The 13163-nt window shown below is 38.3% G+C and overlaps 1 protein-coding gene across 2 annotated transcripts in view; it reads left to right on the forward strand.

Moving 5' to 3' along the window:
• Positions 1-13163, forward strand: part of mapkbp1 (mitogen-activated protein kinase binding protein 1) — a 52937-nt gene that overhangs the window by 32518 nt on the left and 7256 nt on the right. For both annotated transcript variants that reach the window (XM_079633141.1, XM_079633142.1), the window contains exons 9-21: positions 2345-2534; positions 3797-3934; positions 4584-4768; positions 4997-5088; positions 7663-7788; positions 7873-7943; positions 9518-9639; positions 11453-11528; positions 11630-11741; positions 11817-11880; positions 11967-12089; positions 12186-12319; positions 12501-12547. In XM_079633141.1, coding sequence (XP_079489267.1) covers positions 2345-2534; positions 3797-3934; positions 4584-4768; positions 4997-5088; positions 7663-7788; positions 7873-7943; positions 9518-9639; positions 11453-11528; positions 11630-11741; positions 11817-11880; positions 11967-12089; positions 12186-12319; positions 12501-12547 — 1480 coding nt within the window. The remainder of the gene's footprint in view (positions 1-2344; positions 2535-3796; positions 3935-4583; positions 4769-4996; positions 5089-7662; positions 7789-7872; positions 7944-9517; positions 9640-11452; positions 11529-11629; positions 11742-11816; positions 11881-11966; positions 12090-12185; positions 12320-12500; positions 12548-13163) is intronic.

Genomic DNA, 13163 nt, shown 5'->3' on the forward strand with positions numbered 1-13163 from the left:
AAACAGTGCCGAGCCACAGCGGTATGGATTCTATAAGACCCTTGAAGGTGTCCTGTGGTATCTGGCACCAAGACATTGGCAGCAGATCCTTCAATTCCTACAGGTTGCGAGGTGAAGCCGCAGTGGATCAAACCTTTTGATCCAGCACAATTGACCCTTCGCAGAGAGCTTGATTGACAGGTTATCTGACCAATCATACTTCGCCATCCGCCATTTTGTCCGACAAAGCAGTGTTAGTAGATTAACATGGGTGGATTTGAACTTGAGAAACGGAGTGTACTGATGCCTTTCCGCGGTTAAAACAACATTCCTTCTGATGTTCATTCATGTTTATTTGATGCTATAAATGAATTAGAAGGAAGAGATGATCGGTTCACGAGCAGCTTTAACTGAGGCTCTACAGCGATCTGTCAGGCACATTAAAGAGCCACAAAACTGTATTTATTGTTTAAATTTATTTTTAAAAAATTACCAAATTTGAAAGGCGAGACTTTGTTTAATATGTTTAATATCAAAAGTAACCGAAAAGTAACCTGGTCTGTCCTGTCTGTTGGCGTGTTGTCAGTCTCCTCTCTGCTCCACAATGTATTTTTCACTGCATGAGAACATGGTGTGGCGTGAGAGCGGCGTAGCTTGTCGGACATAGCGACAGTAACTAAGGGGGGCGGGTCTTTGCGAACGGTCAATTGGATTGAGATGTGGTGAATTTGGAGGCTAGGGCTGCACCTTGAACTCCTTATCATGTTCCTCAAACCATTCCTGAACAATGTGTGCAGTGTGGGGCATTAACCTGCTGAAAGATGCCACTTACACCAGGGAACACCATTGCCATGAAGGGGTGTACCTGGTCTGCAACAATCTTTAGATAGGTGGCACATGTCAAATTTGCATCCACATGAATGGCCGAATCCAGTGTTTCCCAGCAGAACCATCATTTCCCCAGGTAATCGGAGCACACGTACATAGCCGCCCACGCGATGTAACAGAAAACAGGACTCATCGGAGCAGACCTTCTTCCACTGCTCCAAGGTCCAGTTCCGACGCTCACGTGCTCATTGTAGGCACTTTCAACGGTGGACAGGGGTCAGAATATGATAACCTTCATTGGCCTCATTCTTCGATGAGCCTTGGACGTCTAACACCTTGTCGTGGTTTATCCTCGCTCGGACACTGTTGGTAAATTCTCTCCACTGCTGACCAGGAGCAATCTGTCACATTGTCATAACAGTTTGGCCCTTATCAAAGTTGCTCAGATCTTTATTCCTGCCCATTTCTCCTGCATCCAACATGTTGATTACAAGAGCTGATTTTTTTTTTGCTTACCATCTAATCTACCCAGACCTTAATATGTGGCCTTGTTAGGAGATGATCAATGATATTCGCTTTACCTGTGACTGCTCATAATGTTTTGGCTCATCAGTGTATAATGGTTTACCTTATAATAGCACTGATACAACCATAATATATATATATATATATATATATATATATATATATATATATATATATATATATATATATATATATATATTTGTGATTGCTCAGAATCAGGGAAAAATCCCTTTGTCAAAAGTCAAAGAGTAGGATGAATGTTTTAACTTTTCTATTGGATGAGCTGCTGTCTGGTGTGTGGCATCATACATATGCAAATACCCTGAAACCATCCTGAAATCTCAGTCTGTTTTAAGATTCGGAGTGGATTCATGTAGTCGAGATGAAACGGCTTAGCCATTGACATCTGTTTAGCATTCCCTGCTTTCCCTGTAAACTGTCAAACACACAAGACCTCTTAGTCCACCGCTCATAAATATGCAAAGACGCTGCTGTAAGGCTGAGACATGACAGTTGACCTCTATTATATACTATATTGTTCAGGAAGACTGTTTTTAAGACACAGAGATGTCTGTGTCTTTTTGAGTCTGTAATATTTTTAGACTACAAAAAAGTAACAATTCTTTTCAGTAGATTTTTTTCTGAGGTTTTGGTTTTATTTGTCTTTAAATGCAGGGCATGGTTTGTGTATGATCATGATGGAAATACTGGTCTTGTTTACATGCGTCATTTAAAAAAATGATTAAAATTTTTCATTTTTTTCTTTGACCGATATGCATCATGAACAAATGTACCATAAAAAAAAAACGATTTAAGCGTTCTAGCAGAGACACCACTCCCAGAATGCACACTGTCATTCTGTCTGTCTCTCTATAATTGGCAGAAAATAGCAGTGGTCTAAGTGCGGGTTCTGCTCGGAAAAATGTTCTCGTGACTCTTCCAGAAGACCTTCTGTGACCTCGCAGTACAGCTGACTTTACTGTCCCACTAATCCATCATGATCTCTCCACAGCCACCTCTTCACCTACAAGGAAAACGTCCGCTATCCTGACGCCGTGGCCGTGTCCTATGACCCCACGAACCGCTGGCTGTCCTGCGTCTACAACGATCACAGTCTGTACGTGTGGGATGTACGTGATCTTCGTAAAGTGGGCAAGGTTTACTCGGCCCTCTACCATTCGGCATGCGTATGGAGCGTGGAGGTGAGGAATAAGATAAATTCATGCTAGGCAGTGACCGAAAGTCAGTGCTGATCATTTAAAATAATTAAAAATATAAAACCAAATGTATTCATAAAATGACATAAAATAAAACAAATTAAATTAAATATAAAATGAAATATATAAAATACAGCATGAAAAATGAAATGTATAATACAAATGCTAAATGTATATTAAAATGATAATTTTCAGTTTTGTAAAAACTATTCATATAGGTGCAAATACATTGACCTACAAAACTCATTTCAAGCAGAAGAATTAGATCAAAAGGCTTTTAAAGTTATGAGAAAATTCAGTCATGTATCCAGACTTCTGACTGAAGTCTATGGTAACATGTTTTTGTCTGTTTTTTCCCCTTTCATTGTGATGTGTGTTGACATTTTGGCTGCTGAAATAATGTGAGGCTGGTCTTTTGTATTTGAGCCTCATGTTTTTGTAATATTTTTGTGTGGCCTGATGTGAACTAATAGAGAGTTATTGTATTAATGAAAACCCACCCTCTGTAGATTTCAGCCTAGCCTGTTACTGTTGTACCTTGTTTTATACGTGTAATCCAGTCAGGAATGTGCAGTGTTTGCTCTTTTTGTACCAGACGAAAGGTGCTTTAATGTGTCTTAGTTCTTTGTGACAGGCTACATATGTTTTTAAAACCTGTGGGATTTGTCGACATACAGCATATACTGTATTTTCTGGTTGTGTCATGGACTGTATGCTCATATTGGATCACAAGATTCATGACAGTGACTTCCCTTTTGGTTTGCTGTGTCTTTCTTTAGTTGTCTGGCATTTTGTGACCTTATCAAAGTTCCTTAAATATGTCCACAAGTACAGGCCCGAATAATCAGTCAATCAGAAACTGAAATATTGTGAACATACTGTCAGCAAAAGGGTTTTGTTGCACAAAATGCGACAGGCAGCTTCAGCCGTGACTATATTCAAAATATGGTGCAAAATGCCTCATTACTTTTGAGCAAACCATTGTTATATAATATAAATATTAAAGACACATTAAATTAAGCAAAGTACTGTGATCCTCATTCTAGAATATACTGTTTAGTGCCCGTGTGTCATATTCTCTGTATGCATAAAGAGGATCTTTCATAACACCCCGTGCAAAATCTTTGTGGTCTGATTTTGAATGCCACACTAGAGTAAATACACCTGCATTTGTACAGTATCGCTTTGTGTGATTGTAATGATGTATGTTTTGTCAAGTTGAATCATCTCCTTCCTTTGTCCTGCAGGTGTACCCAGAGACGAGGGATGGAGAGCAGCCGCGTTTGTGTCCCGGATCGTTCCTCAGCTGTTCCTCTGACAATACGATCCGTTTGTGGAACACAGATGCTCAGAACACCACCCTCAGCCGAAACGTCATCAGCAATGTGAGGTTTCAATATTAATACTTATAATGAGAAATGTTTCTTGAGCACCAAATCAGCCCCAAACTTTTGACCAGTAGTGTATTTTCTTTGGAAAGACAAGCATCATACTTAGGTTACAACTGTGAACCTGATGCAAACTTTAGCTACTATAGCCTCAAAAGTTATTTAGACATTTAATCCACGCTTCACACTTTAGATGATAAAATATGAGAACACTTTAGTTTAAGTTCCAATTTTCTCACTATTAATAAGCAATAATTAGGAGTTTATTGAGGCAAAAGTCGTTGTTAATAGTGAATAGTGTTACCCAAACTAAAGTGGGACCCAAAATATCATATCAAATAGCATTCATTATAAAATAAAGTTAAAACAAGTACACTTTTCAAAGCAAAACTATTTAATACTGTTCAAAATTAAAAGGCATATTTGGAAACTATCATTGTCAAACATTGGTGGAAGTTGGTTAAATAATTGCGAAAACAGCACAGAATAGTCCTGAGAAGCTAAATGTGCAGTACCACTTGCTGTGATACTTTATTATCTAGTATAACAATCAATATTAATGCATTTTGAGTGACTTAAGTCTCTGTATAAATTAAATTAATTTAAATGAACAAGTCACACATTATAATTTCTTTCGCCACTAAAGGACCTCCAGAAGGTCATTTATATGGACAACAACACCTCCACGCTGCTGGACACGGACTGCACCACCTCCAGTAACTCTGAGAAGGTCGACCCTCAGACCTCAGAGAACCGGACAGGCATTAGGACCATGTGTGTGAGCCCAGACGGGCTGCACCTGGCATCAGGGGACCGCAATGGAACACTGAGGTCTGTTTTTCACATGTCTGCTTAACACTTCTACACTAATTGATTTTAGTTGATTGATCCTCTGAGGTTTTAATGGAAAAGACGATGTGTGTTTGTGCCCATGCATGTGGGAAAAATATGTTACCCTTTCTATGAAGACTATATATAATGCAGTATATTTGTATTATACTTTTCTTCAGAAAATGTTTTCGCCAATCAGACCCTCACTGAACTACTGTTGTTTTCCAGAATCCATGATTTGGAGAGCATGGAGGAAATTATGGATGTTCAGGCCCATGACTCTGAGATCCTGTGTCTGGAGTACTCCAAACCCGAGACCGGTGAGTGCTGAGAACGCTGAGAACGGGTGTTTTCTTTAAAGGTCTGTAGCTGATTAAATCCTGCACTGAGGTGCCACCTAATGCCCCAGTCAAGAGGAAGTGCTGATCCAGCTCAGATGCTCAGCAGATGCTTCGTAACCTCGGAGTCACCACTTCACACGTATGCCAACAGCAGCGTTTACAGTTTAAACTTCACAGCTATCAATTTTTTTCCGATATTAATATTCTTTCTCCTGTCCCAGTTTAATGTGCAGTGAGAACAAAAAGCAAGTCATTTGTTGGGTTGAGTGACTCCTTTGGTGATGCTAGTGGTGCAGAAATAAGCTTTAAACTCAAGTCTTTAAGCATCTGTGACATGCTGTCGTTTTTCCAGAGAAAATAGTTTCTCATGCTTCAGTTCGTATGAACAACAAAAAACAACTATCAGTGCAACTGTCAGCATGCCACAGATGCTCTTGATAGAGCTTCCGTTTTAAATTACCCTGGATATTCCTTTTCAGAAAAATTTCAAGGAAATAAAGAAGGGAGTAGAATGAAAGAGAGTAGATGCTGACGTGACAAGGTTAGAGGAAACTGACATACCAGTAATAGTTGACTAAACAACAGTTGATCCAAAACAGCAAGATAATATACTTTGGAAACTGTCGGCACTTACAAAAAACTGTCCATGATACAGTGATATGGTATAAATAGAATACCATGGTATTACCATTGTGATAATGTATTTATAATAGTATTTCTTAATGTAATATTTAGCTTTTATGTTTTAATTGGGTTTTTTTTGCTTGTTTTTTTTAAAACTTATTTTTAGCTTTTTTGCCTTTATTATGACAGGACAGTTAGTTGACAGGAAGTGAAGTTGGAGAGAACGAGAGGGACGAGATCGGGAAAGGTCCACGAGCCGGGACTACGCTATATGTCGGCACGCTGCCCACGAGGCTATTGTCGCCAACTTTAATTCTTTTTTTATTTAAATAAATATTTCAGTATTATTGTAGTAATTTTAGTACTTCGACTAAAACTATATTTCAATAACTAATAGTTTTAGTTAACAATAACAACATTGGTCCATCCTTTAATGCATCTCCATGGGACATTTTTCCCCCTTATTCTCGTTATGTTGAAAATCTTTCCTCTAACCATCACTAACTAGAATAGTGAAATTCTCTCAGGTTCTCTAAAGCTCTTGAGGCTCTATTTGAGGGCCGGGGGTTTAGAGCAGGTTTAGAGAGTCATTATCATGCCCTGTAAAGTGTGAAGTTGTGCTGTGTTGCTTTAGCTGGTGGTTTATATCAGGCTCAAGGCCAGACACTGAGTACAGCTCGATGAGAAACAGAACATCTGCTAGAACACACATAGAGGTACACAAACTCGCTGCCTTGCTTTCTTTCGTCTCCTGATAGGGTTCTTTCAGTTTAATGGTCCATTGATCCCACCCACTATAACAAGCTAAAAATGGCTCCACATAATCTGCACCGTATTTTGATATTTTCTGCACTGAATTGTGTGGAATGGATATAAAAGGGTATATTGAAGTGACCAGAGTGTACTAAACTCATTAATTTTCAATATATGCTGTATTTAAGAGACCGAGACATGCCTTTATTAGTAGCTGAAAGCATTTAAATAGCAAAACATGCTTGGATTGTACCTTTTATTGTATCTTTTTATCTTTTTTCGTGTACCGCAAGTCTTTGAATTCTGCAGAAATCTTTCTTTTATGTGGATTCTGTGTGGTCCCAAATATTATTCGCTACTTGAAATATTGTATAGTTCAAATGCACTAAACGTTAGCACTGTTATTTCACTTCAAAAAAACAATTTCAGTGGTAAGCAAATGAGATCGTTCTATCTAATGGTCTGTTAGTATCTGGAATCCTCACAAGTTGAATTTTGATCAGTTTTTGCTTTGAAAAACACCACATTATGAATTGTGTTTCTGCTCTGAAGCCGTTGCAATATTAAGGGCTTTCAAAAAGGGAATCTCTTGATAGAGATGAACGCTTATTTTGACATGATCTCTTTTGTTCTGCTTAGCATTGCAGAAACATATCATGTTCTGTTCTCACACTTAAACGAGGCATTTGCATTCTTCTCTTCGGCGTGTGAAGTCACACATGAACACACTGTTAGTGAATCAGCTTGTGGTGTGATACGTGTGAGAACAAACCCAGGAGCGCAGCACAAGAGCCGCTCTCGACACGGCTCACGGGATATTGAACTTTTTAGCACTATTTCAGTTCTGCTGGTTTATCCTTACAGAAATGTACTGAGGGAATACCGGTGATGGTATCGGAAGATAATGCCATGGCATATGGTACTAAATGAACACCATATTCACGTACACGACTACATGTTTTTGAAAAAAGTATCTTATGCTCACTAAGGCTGCGTTTATTTGATCAAAAATACAGTAAAAAAAACTGTAATGTGAATTATTATTGCAATTTAAAATAACGGTTTAGTATATTTTAAAATGTCATTTATTTTTGTGATGGCAAATCTGAATATTAAGCATCATTACTCCATTTTAGAACATATCTTTTGCTCTCTGTATTATGTGTGCGTCTTTAGGGCTGAAACTGTTGGCCACCGCCAGCAGAGACCGACTGATCCATGTTCTGGATGCGGATCGGGAATACGGCCTCCTGCAAACACTGGATGAACACTCTTCCTCTATCACTGCTGTCCGATTCGCTGGTGAGATCTTGATAGCCTAGCCGAGTTTTATTTAACAACTAATGCTGGAAGTGTTCATGTGTGACATCTTTGCTTGTTTTTCAGCTAATGAAGGGAAAGTCAGAATGATCAGTTGTGGTGCAGATAAGAGCATCTACTTCCGCACGGCACAGAAGGTGAGATTCAAACACAGTTGGTCATATTTTGAATCTTTGTCATAATTCTGCTATTTTTATTGGCCCTACTCTAATGTTAATAAGTAGCATTTCCCTCATTGGTCAGGAGTCAAGTCAGGTCACCTTTATTTTTATAGCGTCACGCTTTATACAATAGAAATCCTTTCAAAGCAGCTTCACGGTATTAACAGGAAGGTAACAGAATCAATGATGTAAACTTCATCAAATATGAGACAAATTCAAATTCTGTTGTAAAGCAGCGATTGAAAAACAATAGTGACATTAAGGGCTGCATGAAATTGAAGAAAAGTGTGATATGCGATACGATAATGTACAAAACCGAAAACTGCTTAGTCTTCACTGTATAAATATGAATTAAATAAACACTGATTCTTATTAAATCTATAAAAGTTATTCAGTCAAAAGCTTTTGTCTTTAGTTGTTTGATTCACATTAAAAACAGACCGCAGCAGGTTTATTAGGCTGCTGTCTCTTTAAGAGCTAACGCACAGATCCAAAATACTGTTACGCATACGTTTTATTCCTCAACTGTTTACGTTCACTTAAGACATAACCGACTATTTACGCGAATACCATGTCTTTAAGCAATAATTGAACATAATTTTGTGTGCATTTGGCCGTACAAGCTGCGGAAGAGAACCGAATTGGGGATCGCACACAGATGTGTGTGCCAGTACCGCATTGAGCTTTTTTCCACGGCTTATTGCTCTCGTTAACATTATGCATATATCACAGTCATGTGTCCAGTCTATTCTCTGCTATCTGAGTCAACTTACAATTTTGTACAATTATGTGATTGATCCAATTCAGTTCAATAACTGTTTAAAGTGAATTCATTCTGAAACAAGTTCAGTTCAGTTATTAGTAGCTCTACTGAAGACAGTAATGTTGTTATTCAGCTCCGTTCAGTTCAAGATTTGTTCTCATCCAGTTCCGTGAGGATGAAACATGATCCTGAGTCAGAGCTGTCAGAGTCCTCAGGCCTAAAGAAACGGTTGCCAATGTTTCAGAGAACACCTGATTTAAAATAGTCGCACAAGCACTTAACACCCTCCTGCAAATGAGATACCAACGGCCAGTGATTAAGTGTGAAACACAAACAAGCACTTTATTCTGACGTCTAATATGAACACCCCAGTATGTTTCTGAATAAACATGATCTACTGAGATTAATCTAGAAAACATGTACATAATTAAATGAATATTGCCAAGTTAGAACTGATATAAACATCAAAATGGCGGAGAAGATGAAATAAAATAGTAGTTCATAGTAGTCTTCTGTGAGGTATGAAAAAATAATAGTTACTAATTTGCTAATAGTGAACTCCATATATTCAATTGAGTGTTATTACTTTCTAATTTTGTAAATCAGAATGTGTTGTTTGTTAATAATAGTTACTAGACTGCTTATTGCGTCACTCATATGTTCCTGTGTAGTGGGAAATGTATTCTAAAGTGTTACTGTTTTTTTACATTATACACAACTGAATTTTGATATGTAGTGCTTGAATCAGTTTTCCTTGCTGAACTGATAATTAAACACCTCAAAACAGACAGAGGAGGGAACAGCGTTCACGCGTACTCATCACATAGTGAGGAAGACTACTCTGTATGACATGGACATCGACCCCACGAGGAAGTATACTGTGGTTGGCTGTCAGGATCGCAACATCAGGTTTGTTTGTTTTCTTGTTTGTTTTTTGGCAATAATTTGTGTAGTAGTAGTAGTATCCTGTCCTTTTGTGCATCTGCTAGTTAAGCCTGTCTTCAAAGAAATCGGAGGCTATTATTTTACTAATTGTTTGTATCACTGCGCCCATGTGTTTTTGTATCTATAAATACATGAATGTGTTTTGATTCCTGTAATTTTACAGTGTTTATGAAGGTATGATTGTATAGACAGGTGTGATGTGTATCTGGACCGGGTGTTACAGTGTTGGCAGATTATCACTCAGGTGTTTGCCCAGGAGGATGGAATTAGAGGCTCGACTGGTTAATCCTGTCACATTTAGCATGTTCCATTTACCATGTGCATACGCCTGCAGACACACACTCACACAAACACACACTGAGTCAGCCTGTCTGTACTGTTTGAGACACCTGACCAGACAAAAATCATTAGACACAATCCGATTGTCTCATCCTGCGATTGTTTAACTGGGTGACTGTCACAAAAACATGTCCTGGTCATATTTCAGCCTAAAATGAAAACAAAAATTATATTTTGCATATTAAAACATGAAGCCTAATTTTTGAATTTTTCATTATAACCCATCAAACCTGACACCGCTGGAGCAGTTTGCTCATGCAGAGTGGGCCAAAATACCTGTTTATTAAAAAAAAAATGAAAATACCTATTTTTTTATCCCTGAAGAAGTCTTATTGGGAACTACAGAAATCACTTGTTTGCAGTGATTGCCTCTAAAGGCGGTGCAACCAAATATTAGTTTAAGGGTCCCATCATTTTTGTCCATCCCATTTTTGTTTGTTTTATTATTAAAATATTCTGTTGAATCAAAGATCTAAAGCAATTTATTTATTATTAAATAGGGAACAAACAATGATTTATTCCAATTAGAAAAGTATTTTCTTACATTTTAATTTTCTTAAATTTTTTTCTTAAATTGTCAAATACACACACATACAGTAGCCTACTTTCTTTCTTTTTTTATGACCCGGACATGCTCTTGCCAGTTTTGTGAGATTTGCCCTTCTGCTGACTTGATCATTTTCAAGTTTTGCACTTTATCCTCCAGCATTGGCACTCTTTTCCTCATTGTGTTTTGTAAGTCTCACTTTGCTGTCCCACACAAAAGGGCAACATTAGGAAGGAACCAGCACAGCGCATGACTTGCAACTGTTTTCCTTTGTCCAGTCAAACGACGGTCGCAAATTCATTCTGCACTGTGGGCAAGAAAAATGCCAGGAATGTCGTGTATAATACAGCTGACCATTGAGTGCCTTTGTCTCATTCTCACTGGAAGCTGCATCTTTTCTACGCTGTTTGGTGCAGTGGCAATGAATGATCTTAAAAGAAGAAGGCCTGAACTATACAAATATATCAATAGAGTCAATAGCCAGTGCTGTATGCCTGTGTACTGGTGCTCATTCTGGGTTTTCAATGCCTCTAATGGGCACAGACTCTTTTTGTTCCTCGTGTAAGTCATGTGAAGCCTGCGGGGTTCATTGGCTCTGCTCCTCCCAAAGCTGCCAGTGCCTGGTATGATCTGCTGTAAGGAATGACAGGTAGAGGCATGATGCCATAGCGCCTCCAGGTGGCTGAAAACGAATGGGGCAAAAAACAATGTTTTTACTGTCACTTTTGATCAATTGAATCTTAAAGGCAAAGGACCCTCAAAAAAAGTATTCATTTCCTAAATAAAAATCCCACTGGCCCCAAACTTTTGAACGGTTATGTAGCTTTACTTGATGTTATACCTTTTCATTTGACACACTCATGAAAGTTTCTGGTTCTCGTTTATTTGCAGGATCTTTAACATCTGCAATGGCAAACAGAAGAAGGTCTACAAGGGATCCCAGGGGGAGGACGGGACCCTTATCAAGGTAGGCGGACCCTGAATTAAGAGATTAGGCTTAATATTAGTTCAGATACTGCTTTTGCTCTCAGTCACGCAGTTATTGATCCATCTGAATGTGTTTATTAGGTCCAGATGGATCCCTCTGGTCTCTATGTGGCCACAAGCTGCTCAGACAAAAACATCTGCATCTTTGACTTCTACACTGGAGAATGTGTCGCCACCATGTTTGGCCACTCTGGTAAGATCCTTCAAAATGCAGATACGTTTTAAACTGAAATCAAGTCTAAGCATTGTGTTTGTTGTCCTCTTTTAGAGATCGTAACAGGAATGAAGTTTACTAATGACTGTAAGCATCTGATATCTGTGTCAGGAGACAGGTAGGCGTTCTGAAATCATGTTTCTCAGAATCCATTTTTGACTTCATATTTGACATATCATATTACAATGTTAAATGTGTGTTCAGCTGCATCTTTGTGTGGCGGCTCTGTCCCGAGTTGACCATCAAAATGAGACAAAGACTCTCAGACCTGAAACAGAACAGCAAACCTGTTCAGAAGACCCCACCAAATAAACAACACACACTTGGGTATAAACCAAATCACACTCATTAGTTGTTTTTGCAATTACACATCACCGTTTTGAGTTTTTTATAATGTGTTTTTTGTGTGTGTGTATGTATCAGCACAAGGAAAGAAATCCACAGCGCCCCAGTCATTGGCACCATGTCATCTGACAGCGACAAAGACGTAGAGGAAGAGGAGGGCATTGAGGATGAAGATGAGATGTTTCCTCGCCTGTCATCCGGCGAAGAGACAGGTAACGCATCTGACATTCTCCAGCAGTCTTAATGAACTTGTTTGGCTAGTTCTATATGTTACATCCGGCTCTTTTGGGTTGGGTAGGATCACGTTGTGCGATTTTATTGGGCGAGACTTCTTCCAAATGTTTATTTAAAGCTTTGTGGGCTTCTAATATTAGTGTTTGTTTCTGTTACAAGGATCATCCGAAGAAAGCCGCAATACTCTCAATTCCCACATGAAGAAGGTAAGAAAGTCTAAAGCCTTATTCGGATTCGGATGGTAATTGGTTCTCATGTGGAAGTCTATAAAAATACATTTGCATGGCACTTCAGTGATTAAACTCGTGCATTCGAATCGCGATTTATTCACGGAAAAAGAGCAAGTTTTGCGATCCTACGAACTGGAGAACGTGCTGCTCACGTGGTCAGTCACATGATTGTCTGCTGTAAATAAAATGTAATGTGCTTAGTATAAAAAGAATAAATGCATATTTAATTTAATAATAGGAAAATAATGTTCTATTTATTATATTATCATTTAAATGTCCTGTTTAAAAATAGAAAGCTAGACATGCTATATGAAATCTCAAATTGATGGATGTCATTTTAAAAATATGGAAATTAGAGAAAATAAGTGAATGCAGCCTCTTATTTACATGAGGTAAACATAAAGCTGCTTGGTTTATATTTTTAATGCATATTATAATTGTATATAATACATATTTAATTGTGATATATATATATTGCTGCCACAATAACGGCCCATTTCAAACGTTTACGTGCTTTGCTTTCTCAGTCTCCTTTTTGTTCTTAACAGCTCCCACTCGCTGAGGTCATCCTTTCCAGCATTTTATTAATAAA

The sequence above is a fragment of the Phoxinus phoxinus genome (assembly GCF_949152265.1).
Source record: "Phoxinus phoxinus genome assembly, chromosome: 13".
NCBI lineage: Eukaryota > Metazoa > Chordata > Actinopteri > Cypriniformes > Leuciscidae > Phoxinus > Phoxinus phoxinus.